This window comes from Saccostrea cucullata, unplaced genomic scaffold (assembly GCF_032062105.1).
Source record: "Saccostrea cucullata isolate Sc308-1 unplaced genomic scaffold, CSIRO_AGI_Scuc_v1 ctg9045, whole genome shotgun sequence".
Classification (NCBI taxonomy): domain Eukaryota; kingdom Metazoa; phylum Mollusca; class Bivalvia; order Ostreida; family Ostreidae; genus Saccostrea; species Saccostrea cuccullata.
Window position 1 is genome coordinate 1 of NW_026933778.1, and position 14,407 is coordinate 14,407.

The following is a 14,407-nucleotide window of genomic DNA, read 5'->3' on the forward strand; positions in this document are numbered from 1 at the left end:
AACAAACGCTGCTTCATTTCAAAAAAATGCAGGCCCCGGGATCATGAAGCATCTTAAGCTTAAGTCAAAAAATGCCTTAGATGCTGAATTTTTTTAGAGGTCAAGCAACCCAAAATGAAAATGCCTTCCGATTTTGTATCATCAATCTGCTTTTGTATGCAAATTATGAGTTTCCTTTAACAATTTTTTAAGATTTTTGAAATTTTGACTTACGCAGCACAGTTAAGGTGCGCAATGGAAATATCGACTGAATTTTGTATTTAAAATGTATTTGTAATCGGAATGGCGATTATTTTTAGTACATTATTTATATCAGATAATTGTAATTATGATTAATAACTACATATCGAGGACGAATATATTTTATATTAAGACTAGTCACGTGATGCTGCAGTCAGGCGATTTTATTACATTGACTTGCATTATTGATGTTACATATAAATATCACTAGTGCAAGGGCATAACCAAGTTAAATTTCCAAGTTTATTATATAATTATTTTCAACACACATTGTAGTTTCTAAAAAGTGCTGTGATCCTGTCTAATTTCTGCAATTTCATTGTTACAATTATATTTGTATGACCGAATGCTATATTTTTTGATGGTCAGCGGCATGAAATATTGATATAATTAAATTGTTTTTAAGATTTCATCAGGATCGCAGCACTTTTCAGATACCTTAAAAGTTCTAGAGTTGAAATGTAAAAGCTTATTATGATCCATAGAGAGTATGCCCTTGCACTAGATCGATTTATTAAGACCCTCACATTACCCTCCGGTGTACTTGCATACAAATATACGGCAGTGTCTATTAAATACGTAATGTACAGGAAATATATTAATAAAATAGTTAAAACGACATTAAATTCAAGTTATTGCTCATAGAATATCTGTAAATAATATTTTATTTAATTAGAGAATAAATATTTTGTAGAGAAAATATAACTTGATCTGCCTCTCACTGCATACTAACTACGTCACGTTGTAAGAAATGACGTCATTTTGACAACTGTATTGCGATCAGTGACATGTATATAACTTGTTGTGTGGGATTTAACTAAAGTCAAAACAACACGTTGTAGTAAGTTTTAATGTAGTTGGATCATTTCTTACTGGTTAAATTAGCAAATCAACTCATTTTGTGGTATTTTAAAGAAATGCTGTATGACGTATATTGTGTATGATGTCATAGTCAAGTTTTCCCGTACAAATTAGGCTCCGCCTCCTTTTTGTAACCTTAACTGTGCTGCGTAAGTCTAAGTCTGTTTCATGATCCCGGGGCCAAATCTGCTAATAACTGGGCGCAATCGGTACCCATGGACATTCCAAAGATTATCAGAATGCTTGCTCATAACAAAACCACATAGATAGTGTCAATCAGAATATCGAGCATCTATTTCAGACTTGTGTTAACGATCAACTAATGTTTAACAAAGTAATTAAACAAATGACCAATGACAAGATAAGTGTATTTACAAGTTTCATTTTTATTGAAAAAGCAGCCGTCAGTGATATCAAAAACAACCCTGGACTTTAATTTATCATGGGGAAAAGTGTATAAGGTTAAAAAAGCTTCAGTTTTTATAATGTTTATTTTTGTAAAATTTCAAGATTTCAATGTCCCGAACATTCCTCGGATTCTTTTCGTATCTATATTTGATAGAAACCACTTCTGAAGTGTATTATTGAACAGTACACATGACGTTTCTCTTCAATAACATTTATTTCCTGGAACCTGCAATAATTCATCTTTAACGAAATTTATGAAGTTTCGGAATCCAAGATAGATACAAGTACTGTTGTTGAAAGTCATTTGGTTGATTGAAATACCAAAAATATTCAAAACAGGCATATTATTTTGAAGGATTACCTCTTTAGGAAAGGAACTATGAGTATAGGTATGATAAATTAGTATTAAAATCAAAGATCAAGTGCAGGTATATTTTTGTCGCTTGCTTAGAGTTCTAAAGTTTGATGTTAGTATTTATATATGGTAGATAAATTCCTCTCTTCCTCAGTGTCTGTTATATTTCTGTACTGGCCGGAGGAAGCTGATTACTCATTGCATCAGAAGATGTAGTTAACATTCCGTATGATTGCATCGTTTCTTGTTTTTGACCGCTTCCTTCCTCGGTTGTATCTACCGAGCCGAAAGGAGAGAAGCCTGCCTTTGCGTGTATAACCGCTCTCATCTTCTTTCCCTTGCAATACACAATGGATCCTGAAAGCAAAGCGAGGGTGACAAGGAGAGAGTAGATGGCAACCACAATAAGTATTATCAATATATGATTATCTTCTTCCTTTTCTACTGATTTGCTGACAGTGGGTGTTACTGTTACTATATTTTCTTCTGATTTATCAATTCCTGTTGGTTCTACCTGTATCATTGGCCCTTTATCTGCTATTTTAACAAGAACAGTCGTAATCGCTGACCTTTGTAAAGCAGAATTCTCTGTTACCTACAATGTTGAAAATTTGTTAAGTTTACCTTCGATGAAAAGTATTCCCTATACTTAAATTCCATCTTGTATTCTTTTCTAAATTAATTCTAAGTAATGTTCTATTTATTTCTTTTGGGGATTAAAAGTTATTTTCGTATAAAATTGACTAAATATTTAAGAACAGAGATATTTTTTCTGTCATTTTAGAGATTAAATAAAAATATTACCGTGATCAGTAAAACGGACGTTTGTCGAAGAGCAGAGATTGCAGTCAAAACACCAGTATTAGCATTTATTTCAAAACTTGCATGGTATCCTTCTGAGTCTGAAAAAGGAAGAAAAGCTCTTCAAAAAATAAGATAAACTACTTCCTTTGAAAATTAATATTTTATCATTAGAAATATCTACTTTAAAAACCGACGAGTAATAAGTGATAAACCCAGTTCTCACTTTTTTTCTTCTCATAGTTAAATACTTTGTACATAATTTTGAAACGTTTCTTTATAAATTGATTGAGATGCTACGTACGTTACAAAGTACGTTTTCATTTATTGAAATCTTATCAAGTATTAAGGGACAAACAGAAGAACATTATTGATCGTAAAAGGTCGGGATCTAATACGGAAAGAGGTATAAAACATTACCTTGAATTATACTATATCTCATTGTGTGCTGCTGGTCCAGGTCAACAGCGCTGATAGCTGCCGGCGTAAAATTGGTCAGGGGTCCCTAAGATAGAAACACTGTCAGTTCATATTGTCTATGTTCAACTTGAAACTAGGTAATGTTTCAAACAGTGTAGCGTTTTTAGTAAACTTAAAGACAACATAGCTTTTAACTTGTGAAGCGTAACTCACTCTATGTCCTAAGGGGACACTCGTTGTATAGCACGTTGTACAGTCGATGCCACATTTCGGTATGAATGTTGGAGGCTGGTCATCTTCATTAATAATTGTAAAGTTAAACAAAGCTTTGTCCGTCTTTCCACCCATGTCCTTGAATAAATTTTAAGTATTAAAAACGACATAGAATATTTTTACATCCTCTCTTGGAATATTTTAAAATGCATATGTTTTGTGTGTGTGTGTGTGTGTGTGTGTGTGTGTTTTAAGAAATCTAGAAATTAAATACATGTATGTACTAACACATATTTTTAAATTATCTATTACAGAATTACCGCAACATTCACGTTGATCAGGAAGGTAGGTACCTTGCCGGCATCAACTATTGCATCATAGTCTATAACACGTCGCAGGACAATTATTGGACTACTGATACTTTCCATTTCAAAATATGGCGTTCCGTCAAACTTAAATTACAGACATAAAAGAAAAATAGATCAAATAATGATTAATTGAAGACAGAAGCTATTAAGCATCTTTGACTCAAAGTTGATAATGAAGCAATTAAAAAAAAGAAAGAACCGCCCTAATTATTTTTATTGGTTGCAGTTTGGGACGTTCCAAATTTTCTTTTCGTTCAAACATTGTGCAAATATGCCAACATACCAAACCAAAGTATGTGGTTCTCTAAAGGTAATTAAGGAAAAAGTCCCGTAATATCCAACCCAATACACAATGTTTGTAGGGGCTCTGTGATAGCGAAGTAAAATATATCTCTTCAGTGGCACATACGCAACATACCTCTTCAAGAGCTCTGGAAACGGTATACGTTCGATCTGATGGTCCATCTACATCCCTATCAATGACGTCATTAATAGTATACACCGTCCGTCCTACTGAGGTACTCTAGATTTTAAAATAGAATGAAAGAAAGAAGTTCTGCAGAAATTGTTTTGAAACGATGAAAATGGTAATCATTCCATCCAATTTTTCTTTCGTTACAAATACTTTTACTTTTTGCAAACTACTTAATATACTTAGTTTATTTCATAAGTTTAATAGTTTAAAGGGTTTTGCCACAGAAAATACATATGAGAAGTATGAAAGTCAGAGCAATCTTTTAACCGTTTAAAAGTTATGATCAAAGTAAAAGTGTAGTTTTTTCGTTAAAGTAGGTCAATTTCGAAGGTCAAAAGGTTAAACTTGGTTGTAAAAAAAGAAAGGTCTTGTCACAAGAAATACACTTGTGAAATATCAAAGCCAAAGCCCCACCGACTCTCAAGTTATGAATAAAGTTAATGTTTTTGCAGACGCATGGACAGATGCTCAAGGAAACAACTATATACCCCCGAGACGTCGTTTACGGGGGCATAAAATCAGTTCTATTTTGCTGACAAATGTATTAATTAGCAAGGCTATTATGATGGCTCACCTCTGAAACATTGACATAATAAGTCTCAGCTCGAAACTCCGGTGGAAATTCATTCACAGCCGCCACAACAACTGTCATATCCTTCAAGAACATATACCAATTATTTTAAATTGTCAAATAAAATAATTTAATTCTTAATATTTACATTTGCAAATGTTTTCCTTTATATAACACTACTGAAAGGAATGCGTATCTATAACTGTATAAATACAGGTATGGGGTCAAGAGGTCATAGATGTGCGTATGGATAATCGTTTGACGTAATTTCTTAGTAACGTCATAAAGGGTCGACGCGCGTTCAGTGAATTACATACATGCCGTTGGGTTTGAAAAATAATGCATTTCACACGTTAAAAGTCACAATTAGGCAAATATAAAGTATGAATTAGTCACAAATGTAAATATAAGTAATAAGGTATCATTTTTAAACATCTATCGGGCTATAAATACGGGTCGGTACGAGATTAAATTCATCATAAAGCCCTTCGGGCTTTATGGAATTTAATCTAGTGACCGACCCGTATTTATATCCCGATAGATGTTTAAAAATGATACCTTATTTCTTAAATAATCCCTGAAAATATTTTAAACTGAAAACTAGATTAAGGCACTTTTATTTCCTTTTTGTCAAACAGTTGATAAAATGGAAAAAAAAGTACTGCAGCTGGAGAGCGGTTAAAGGATATTAGTTATAACAGTAAACTGTGTGAAAAATTTTTAAGCAGACATGAAAAATTTTTTTTTTACCCCAGAAGTCTATCTCGAGACTGAAGTTCGACTGGTTTGTACTTATAACAAAGGATTGCTTAATTGTATGTTGTGTACGTCCCTCTCGAGAATTCATTCACCGGTGAAGGGCTTCAAATTTTGACCTTTACTAAGTACTCAAGGCCATTGAGCAGTGCGGAATCATTTTGAAAGTATTTCACAGAAATATCTATTTTTAGTAACTACGTTAATCGAAACCTACTTTTGAGAACGTCAAGTCCAGTGGATAATATTTCAAATGGGACTCAGTATATCTTTAATATTGTATATGTATATGTTGTATTTGGTAGGGGAGTATTACGTTTATTATACAATATCTCTTCTAGTTAAGTTTACCTAAATAAATGATTGCGTAATATAATTTATTTTATTGTATTTTAGCCAGAGCATATGCTACACGCATACTACAAATTTCGGCCATCAATTGGGAAAACCACTTCAACCAGTACATCTTTACATGTACATGTACTATCAAAGATTCCAATTCGTCCAAAAGTAAGAGAAATAAATGGAATTAGGACCGAGGGGGAAGAAATGTACCACAATGACAAAGAGGTGAAAATAGTGAACATAAGGATGGGACTTATACAAACTTTTTTTTATTTTTTGTATAACAATGACAATGGTGGTACTAGGTCATAATATACAAAATTATTAATTTCCTGTATTTTTTCATGCATTATACTGTCTTGTATAAGTCTTCTACTAGTCAAGTCATGTCTGAGCTCATAATACAACATGATATTATTGTTTTATATGCTTGCAATGAAAGTCCAGGTAATATTGTTTCATAAAATTTGTACAATATTCATATTTATACATATTGTATAATCTGGAAATGTTATTGGAATAATTTTATCGTTAAACTTGAAAATTTGACAGAGAAAAGATGTACATTGGCAATTCGGGCAGAATATTTTCAAAATGGCTCACCTCTTTTTTTCTAAAACTTTGACACATTGATTGATGGATTGTTTTCATATTTCGTGTAAAACCTATGAATTTTTTTCTTCCATTACTCTGCATGTAGTAACATATGTGAAAGGATTCATTTTTCTCATATCTTATTGTTATTCAATGGACTATATAGGTGGCATTGTTTGGACGTACATTGTGAAACATTAACTTTAGTTCTTTTTTTTTTTAGAAATGAAAGTTGTTCAAGTATATATAGATCATAAAAATTGTGTCATGTTAATTTATTTAGATTGTTTTATTGAAATGTAAATGACGATAATTTTATAGAAGTTTTAAAAATGAAAATTTTGCAGAAAAGCTGATCAGAGGAAATTCGGACTAAATATTTTCAAAATGGCTCCACTCTTTTTTTTCTGAAACTTGGACACAATAATTGATTGTTGTTATAGTTCATGTAAAACCTATGCATTTTCCTTATTTGCATTACTATGCATATTGTAAAATATGTGAAAACAATTCTTATATTTCTCATATTTCATTGTTTCGAATTATTGGAAAGTATAGATGGCTATGGAGGACATTTAATGAAACATTAACTTTTTTAATTTTACAAATGAATACTGTTTATCGATGACGTTAATGTTGAAATGTTAATTTTTATTAAATATCTGTTCTAAAATTCAAAACAACATTTTTTTAACAAATTCTAAACTGTGCTTGTGGCGCCACCTATATGATGTTTAATTTTTCTACACTAAGTTGTGGATCTTAATCAAATTTAAAAAAAAAATAGACAGAGTAATGGAATCTGAAAAAAAACAATTTATTTTCATAAACTATTACAACAATCAATCAATTTGTCCAAATTTCAGAAAAAAGAGTGGAGCCATTTTGAAAATATTTAACCCGAATTTCCTCAGATCAGCTTTTCTAGTCAAAATTCTCATGTTTACGACTGCTCTAAATTTGTCTTCATTTATAATTCAATTAAAAAAAACTTAAATTCAAAATGAACTAAGTGCAATATTCTATAAACAATATAATACCTAATTCATCGTTCACCAATTTTTAAGTTGGTGTACGGACTTTATTTTTAAGGAAAATATTACACACAGTTACCTTCCTTACTAGAGGGCAAACGGTTACACTCTTTTTATTTATATTATAATCATGCATTGTTAATGCATATGTATATCCATTGATACCAAAATCATTTGTTGTCCATTACTTTGATTTCACACTCATACTACCTAAATGTCCTATCAGACGGACATAAAATTTAAAATAATTATGTAAACTGTAAAAAATAAGCATTGATGCATGTATTTCTCATTAAAATTTATCCATTGTTTCTAAATTTTGTTGAAAAAAAATCAGTTTCTTGTGAATATTTCAAAAATGTTTTTCCATTACCATTTGTTAAAAGTTCATACATTATTTTCATATTACAAAATAGTCTACTCCAAAATGGTGAACATTCCCAAAGAATATGATTTATAGTTGTATATATGCATGGACACAGATTTGAAGTTGATATTTTCTGTATAATATTACCAGTTATTTATTTTTTATAGCATTTCAAACCCAAAATATATTGAAAATCTTATTTCATCTAATTTAAGTTATTTAATCTTCAAATTTTTAGACAGGTGTGATTGACACATGCTTGCACTTTCACAAATTTAAATTATTCTCAGTTCTTATAAAAAGTGGCAATCTTGTTGTGTATTAGTGAAAAATATTAAAACTTTAATCCAGAAAAATATTTATATTCGGAGTAGAAATGTTCGAAAGCAAAACATACACACAGTATTTGTCAGTCCGTGCAGTTGTGGTGATCCGACTTTAACAATTGAACGCACCAGGTGAATCGCAAACAGAGCTCGTGCCCTTTTAACAAAAACTGTGTACATTTTACGGATGTGATTAATTTGCTTAACTCTGTTCACAACACTTTGCGTGGAATGACAATACTTGTGAAGGGGTTTTGCTTTCAAACATTTCTACTCTACATATAATTATTTTTTTATAACTGAAGTTTTAATATTTTTCATAAATGATTTTCTTCTAGAATACAAGTCTTCATACTGCATATTAAAAACACAATTATAAGCAGGATAAGTAGATTTTGCTTTTATAATTTATCAAATTACCATACATGAATGGAAATAATATATAAGCATAACTTCAACATACTATTAAAGATGTGTCGCATGTTACTCGTATTTTGATAAAACTGACAATCAGCTGAAAGAGAGAAAAAATAGGAATCAAACTTTCTATCTTCATATATATATATATATATGTATATACATGTATATCAAAAATTATCATTTTGTTCACTTTCTAACACTTACCCCAATTACTAGATTAAGAGATTCCTTGTCAATTGCCTTTACAACGTTGATCCATACTGAAGCATTATTCCTGCCCGAAGAAAAGTATTCTTTAATCTTTTGCTGGTTTTCAAAGCTGAGACTACCTATTGGATGGCCTGATACTTCAATTATGGACCAAGAAAACACAACATCGGTAGTGATAGAATTATTGAGTATATTGCCTATAGAAGAAAGGAAGATATATGGAATAGAGAAATGAAGTTGCAAAACTGTAGCTCTCTGCTTGAAAAACAAGAGGCCCACGGGCCTTATAGGTCACCAGAGTATCCAGTAACAACTTTCAAACAATTGAATTCGATTCGTGTTTTTAACCAGAGGCCATGAAATTCACAATTTTGAAAGAGGCTCATCATAATTATAAACTTAGCATGGTTACTTTGGTTACTTAATACCCAAAGGTTGATCAGAGTAACAAATAGAAAATGCATTTCCACTTCTAACCAGTTGTGCACCCCATCTCACAGAAACCACCTACCCTATTTCAAAATTTTGGACATTTTTTCATGAATTTTATTTCATCATTGTTGATTGATACCAAAGTAAATACTTTAAAACATTTATTTATTTAATGACTATGTACCTTCTCCCTCCCTCCAAATACCTCTTACCCAGGGGCCCGGAAATTAACCATTTTGGAAGAGGCAGCTTTCTTCATCATAAATATGTACTTTGATCATTGGCAGAATACCCAGGAGCAAAGAAAGAGATTTTTTAAAAATTCATGCATTTTCATTATATATACATAAGAGCCCTGCCCTATCACAAGAAGCCCTGATCCAGGGACCCTGAACTTTACAAATCTCAAACAGGCATCCTTCCTCCACATAACTTTGTACATAGTTCATTGGTTTAATACCCTGGCGCAGAAAAGATTTTAAAAGAAATAAGTTATTTTCACTAACATACGTGGTTAGGTTATAAAATGCCTATTAAGGATACACCAAAGGCTTTTTCCATTTTTTTTTGTAAATTTTGAGATTTTTGGCTAAGAAAACAATGCAAAGTTTTACTGCTTTATAATGCATGAAAAATTCTTGCTGATTATTGAAGGTTTTTCTCAATATTTAACAATAATCAAACATAAACACCAACACATGTGAATGTGTCGTTATTGAAGCTTCTGTAAATCACTGTGACCACTGGGGGGAATTCTTCATTAGCCACACAGAGGCTATCAGTAATTAAACTACAGGGACTCTAGGTTTTGGGAAAGAGATTTAACAGGTCACTTATGACCATGAAATAGGAGGTGGAGCTTAGCTCTTGCCATGTTGCCGGGAAATCTTTCTGATTCAGAATTGAATCTTTTTTACGTCATTAAAAGCACCTAAATAAAGAATAGAACCTCCCATTCTTGCGAATATGCATAGGAAATAAGTGACAGGTATCCAAAGCTGAATCTCCATGGTGTCATATATTTCTAGCTTTGGCAGACTCTGTTGTGTAATGGGTTTCTTGCCCTCTACTGTAAATTAAGATCAGACGGTTGGTGGTATTATTTCAAAGGATTCAGCTTCCTTATTTATTGACAAATTTCTCTGAAAACTGGCCAGAATGCGTCTCAAATGTGTGTTCACAAAACCGTATTTCAGATTTTTGATATATTGCTCAGTTCTCGAATTATTGGGGAAATGAAGAATTGGGCTAATAATTTGGCAACATTGAAAGACAAATGGATGTATCTTTTAAATAAGAAGATTTATCAAAAATCTAAGATACGGTTTTAAAGTTCAATCTTTAATCTACATGAGGTAAAATTTTTACTTAATTTAAGAGGTGGAATACAAAAAAGTTGATTTATAAAATATAAATGCTCTAATATTTACATTAGAATATTAATAACTTTTGAATATACATGTAATAGAAATGAAAATTAAAACTAAAATCATTAAATAGTAAATTTAACAAGCTTTAAATTGATATATATTTTTAATTTGTTTTCTTTGTTAATGAAAGAATTACAAAATTAAATTCTACCCTTTGGAAACCTTTGGTGTATCCTTAACAGCGAAGAAGAATTTCATATATAGAATTTATGCAATTATAAGACACCTGAGTAAACTCAGTTGACGTATTTCTATCTCTTTTCTTCCGTCGCGTACGTCGCCCGTCGTGCGTCGGTCGTAAGCTTTTGAACATTTTTAGCTTCTTCTCTGAAACCCCTCAACTAATTTCAACCAAATTTTGTATACAGCATCTATGGGTGAAGGGAAACTGGAACCCCTGATCATGGGGCCATGGATTTCACAATATTGGTAGAAGAATTAATGTTGACTACAATCATATCAACAGTTTGACTGCTTAATGTCCAGGAGTAAAGAAGATCTTTCAAGCCGCTTGGTCCGATTCTAATCGCATAAAAAATATATTCGTTTTTCTTCTTGAAAAATAATTGTCCATAAATTGTTTCAACTTTTGTCAAATTATATCCCCAAAATCTTTTTCTTTTAAAAGATATCAAAATTCAGAAGTTCAAAAAAAATTTTTATTAGGTCACACAAAAATTAATCTTATGTTGATATCGCGTGAAGAAATAACATTCGAAAAATTAAATTTATCGCTTATATTTTATGAAGAACAAGCCCGAGCATTTTTTTTACAACAATGTACTTAAACCTGAACACGGACAATATTTTAGCCTTCGTTACTAATCTTCCTTTAATAAAAAACTTTAAAAATATCTTATTTTCATTTAAATATGCATATGATATAAAGATTACTATGGATACAAATGTATATTCATTTTCTTAATTTTCAAAAAATATATGACTAAGGCTCTACTAATGGAAAAAAATACTCGGGTTTGGATTATCTTCATAAAAAGATATAGCCGATAAATTTATTTTTTTTCAAAGGTGACTTCAAAACAGATCATAACTTCCCGTCAGGAATTTCTGTTTGTCAATAAAGTTTTTGATCTATGTTTTCCTTGTGAGGATTGTTGTAATAAACTATAAAATCAATCTTAGGGATAATTTATTTTTATATGTTATCTATGTAATGACGTACTTTTATTGTGCAAGATAAAATGTGCTTGTTTCGGATTAAGCGGCTTTAAAGATTGCAGTGGTTCTGCCGCCACCCCTTCCCCAGGCGGGCAAGGCCCATGAAATTCACACCTTTTGTTCCCCTTCATCCATATATGTTTTATGCCAAAACTGGTTGAAATTGGTTGAATGGTTTCAGAGAAGAAGATGAAAATGGTAAAATGGTAACGCATGACAAACGACGACGGACAAAAACGGATAGCAAGAGGTCATCTGAGTTTTCAGATGACCTAAAACATCGGACAGAAAAAGAAGAGCTACAGATTCAAACGCTCTAATAACCTTCAATCTAATGCTACCATATCTTTGTCCTTGCTTCAGGTAGCGTTGTATTATACGCCCCCCCCCCCCCCCCTCTATGCTTTTAGAATTGTATCCGAGAATTTACCATATATTTTACTCCTGTTTCTGATATTTTTTACCCTTCAACAATCATAAATAGCCCTTTATGGTTATTCCCATTCTAATGTCTATATTGGACAACGCGCGAAAAAACCTTTCAGAGAAAAAATCAGAATTGAAAACTCGGTTAGTAGAGAGAAGTAAAATATTTGATAAATTATCGGCGGGGATACTTTAATTAAAGCGGAAAAGCATACAATAGAATAAATTACTTTGTTTACCTTAAGCAAGCGACAAAAGAGAGGGTGGCGTAGATCAAAATATTTAACAGCGCTTGAATCTGAACCTCTCTTTTTCTGTCCAAATAATCTCAAGCAGATAGCTTCAGTTATGCAGCTAAATGTTAGGTAAAGAGGTAACACCACCAAAAAAAATTACATACCTGTAGCATCTTCCTTTATCTCAATAAAATTTGGAACATCACAACCCCCTGAAATAAAAATTAAACAAAACATGTGTTGTATGTTGTTATTCTTTATAAATGAATTTTGTTCTTGTTTAACAACCCTTTCGAGAGCAGTTTTCACTCATAAAGAGATACTGACACTTGCTGGTGGAAGTCTGCTGCAAATTTTGTTTTATATGCGGCACTCAAGTCATTCAGCGGTGAGAATCTAAAGGCCAGTGTACACGATGTAATTTGTAGTATAATGCAAGTATTATAATACTTTCCAGTACTCACGCTAATACATTTCTTGTAAGATTGTAAATAAATTACGTATTCCAACGTGTTTTCCCCGCCATATTTTTCTTTCTGTCGAAGTAATAAAAATGGAGGATGAGGCTCTGATAGCAGTGTCAATCATCGTACTATGCACAGCTTGATTTATTTAAGTCCTTTTCCCCTTCCCATTAAGCCAAGAGTTTCTCGATTTCTTTACTTGTAAAGTCGACCAATATTATTTACCATGGCCTTTTTTTAGTAAGGATAAAAATAGGATGATCCCTAGTGTCATTACGTTTCATTGGTTGAAAGTGATAGGTAAGTTAAGACTTGTATTAGGAAACAGAGCATTGCTCAATTTCTTAATACAGTTTTACAAGATTCGAAAAATCTAATGATACACTGTATTAAGAGTGTATACACGTTAAGATTTTGAAGTATAATACAAATCTTATAATAGAAATCTTACCATGTATACCGGCCTTTACTCGTGACAGCATTTAATGCTCGGTTTAAGGCCGGTTTACACGGTAAGATTTGTATTATAAGATTTGTACTATAAAACAAAATCTTACTGTGTATACACTCTTAATACAGTGTATCATACGATTTTTCGAATCTTGTAAAACTGAATCAAGAATAGGGCAATGCTCTATTCCTTAATACAAGTCTTAACTTACCTTTCATTTTCAACCAATGAAATGTACTCCCATTGGGGGTCATCCTATTTATATCTTAACTAAAAGAAACACATGGTAAATAATAATGGCCGACTTTACAAGTAAAGGCATCGAAAAACTCGTAATTTTAAGGGAAGGGGAGTTGTGGGCTATATCAAGCAGTGCATAGTGTGATGATAGACACTGAACCTCATCTTCCATTTTTATTATTTTGACAGAGAAATAATATATGGCGGGGAAAACAAGTTGGAATACGTAGTTTATTTACAATCTTAATGTATTAGCGTAAGTACAAGAGAGTATTATAATACAAAATTATCATAATACTTGCATTATACTACAAATCTCATCGTGTATACCGGCCTTTATATACGTTCTGATACGGCGGACGGGTTTTCACTTCACATAGGGGCTTTAGGGGGAAATAATTATGTAAAGTAAAGAATTTTGTATCTTAAAATTATGGATATCTTCAATATGGTAAACATCGGTAATTTAACGGTTAAACGATTTTCATACCATAACCGGAAGTCAAGTTTGAGTCTGCTTTACGAAAATAAAAAATTGCATATTTAACAAAACATTTGGCAATATTATCGAGTTTAAAGGGTTTTTACTGTTCATCACAAGTAATACAGCAATATTTCAAAAAATAAACTCTCCTTTCGTTTCCCGTAAGGATGCAAAGGCTTCTTGAAAATGGCTTAAGTATGCATTTTCATCGCTCTAGCTGGAAAATTTCAATGTAAAGGTGATGGAGAGTTGCTGATGCAAAAATTTACTACATTTCGCCTCAGCAGGGTCTTACGTATCA

The 14,407-nt window shown here is 31.9% G+C and overlaps 1 protein-coding gene across 1 annotated transcript; it reads right to left on the bottom strand.

Moving 5' to 3' along the window:
• Positions 1 to 1,943: 1,943 nt before the first annotated feature.
• LOC134239322 (protocadherin-15-like) lies at positions 1,944 to 13,636 on the bottom strand. The gene is made up of 12 exons (XM_062721490.1): positions 13,594 to 13,636; positions 12,632 to 12,679; positions 8,759 to 8,961; positions 8,615 to 8,648; positions 7,114 to 7,130; positions 4,716 to 4,796; positions 4,085 to 4,189; positions 3,619 to 3,750; positions 3,299 to 3,436; positions 3,086 to 3,170; positions 2,669 to 2,766; positions 1,944 to 2,459 (listed from the first exon to the last, which is right to left on the bottom strand). Exons 1-12 carry the CDS (start codon positions 13,634 to 13,636, stop codon positions 2,025 to 2,027), a joined length of 1,419 nt encoding a protein of 472 aa, XP_062577474.1. The 3' UTR covers positions 1,944 to 2,024.
• Between the last annotated feature and the right edge of the window lie 771 nt (positions 13,637 to 14,407).

Bases quoted from the DNA above. Each gene is read 5' to 3' on its own strand.
- LOC134239322 (XM_062721490.1), bottom strand. From the start codon at position 13,636: ATGACCCCCAATGGGAGTACATTTCATTGGTTGAAAATGAAAG. The intron at 4,190-4,715 runs GTGAGCCATCAT...TTTAAAATCTAG, and splicing joins ATTATGTCAATGTTTCAGAG to AGTACCTCAGTAGGACGGAC. The intron at 3,751-4,084 runs GTATGTTGCGTA...CTGTAATTTAAG, and splicing joins TTTCCAGAGCTCTTGAAGAG to TTTGACGGAACGCCATATTT.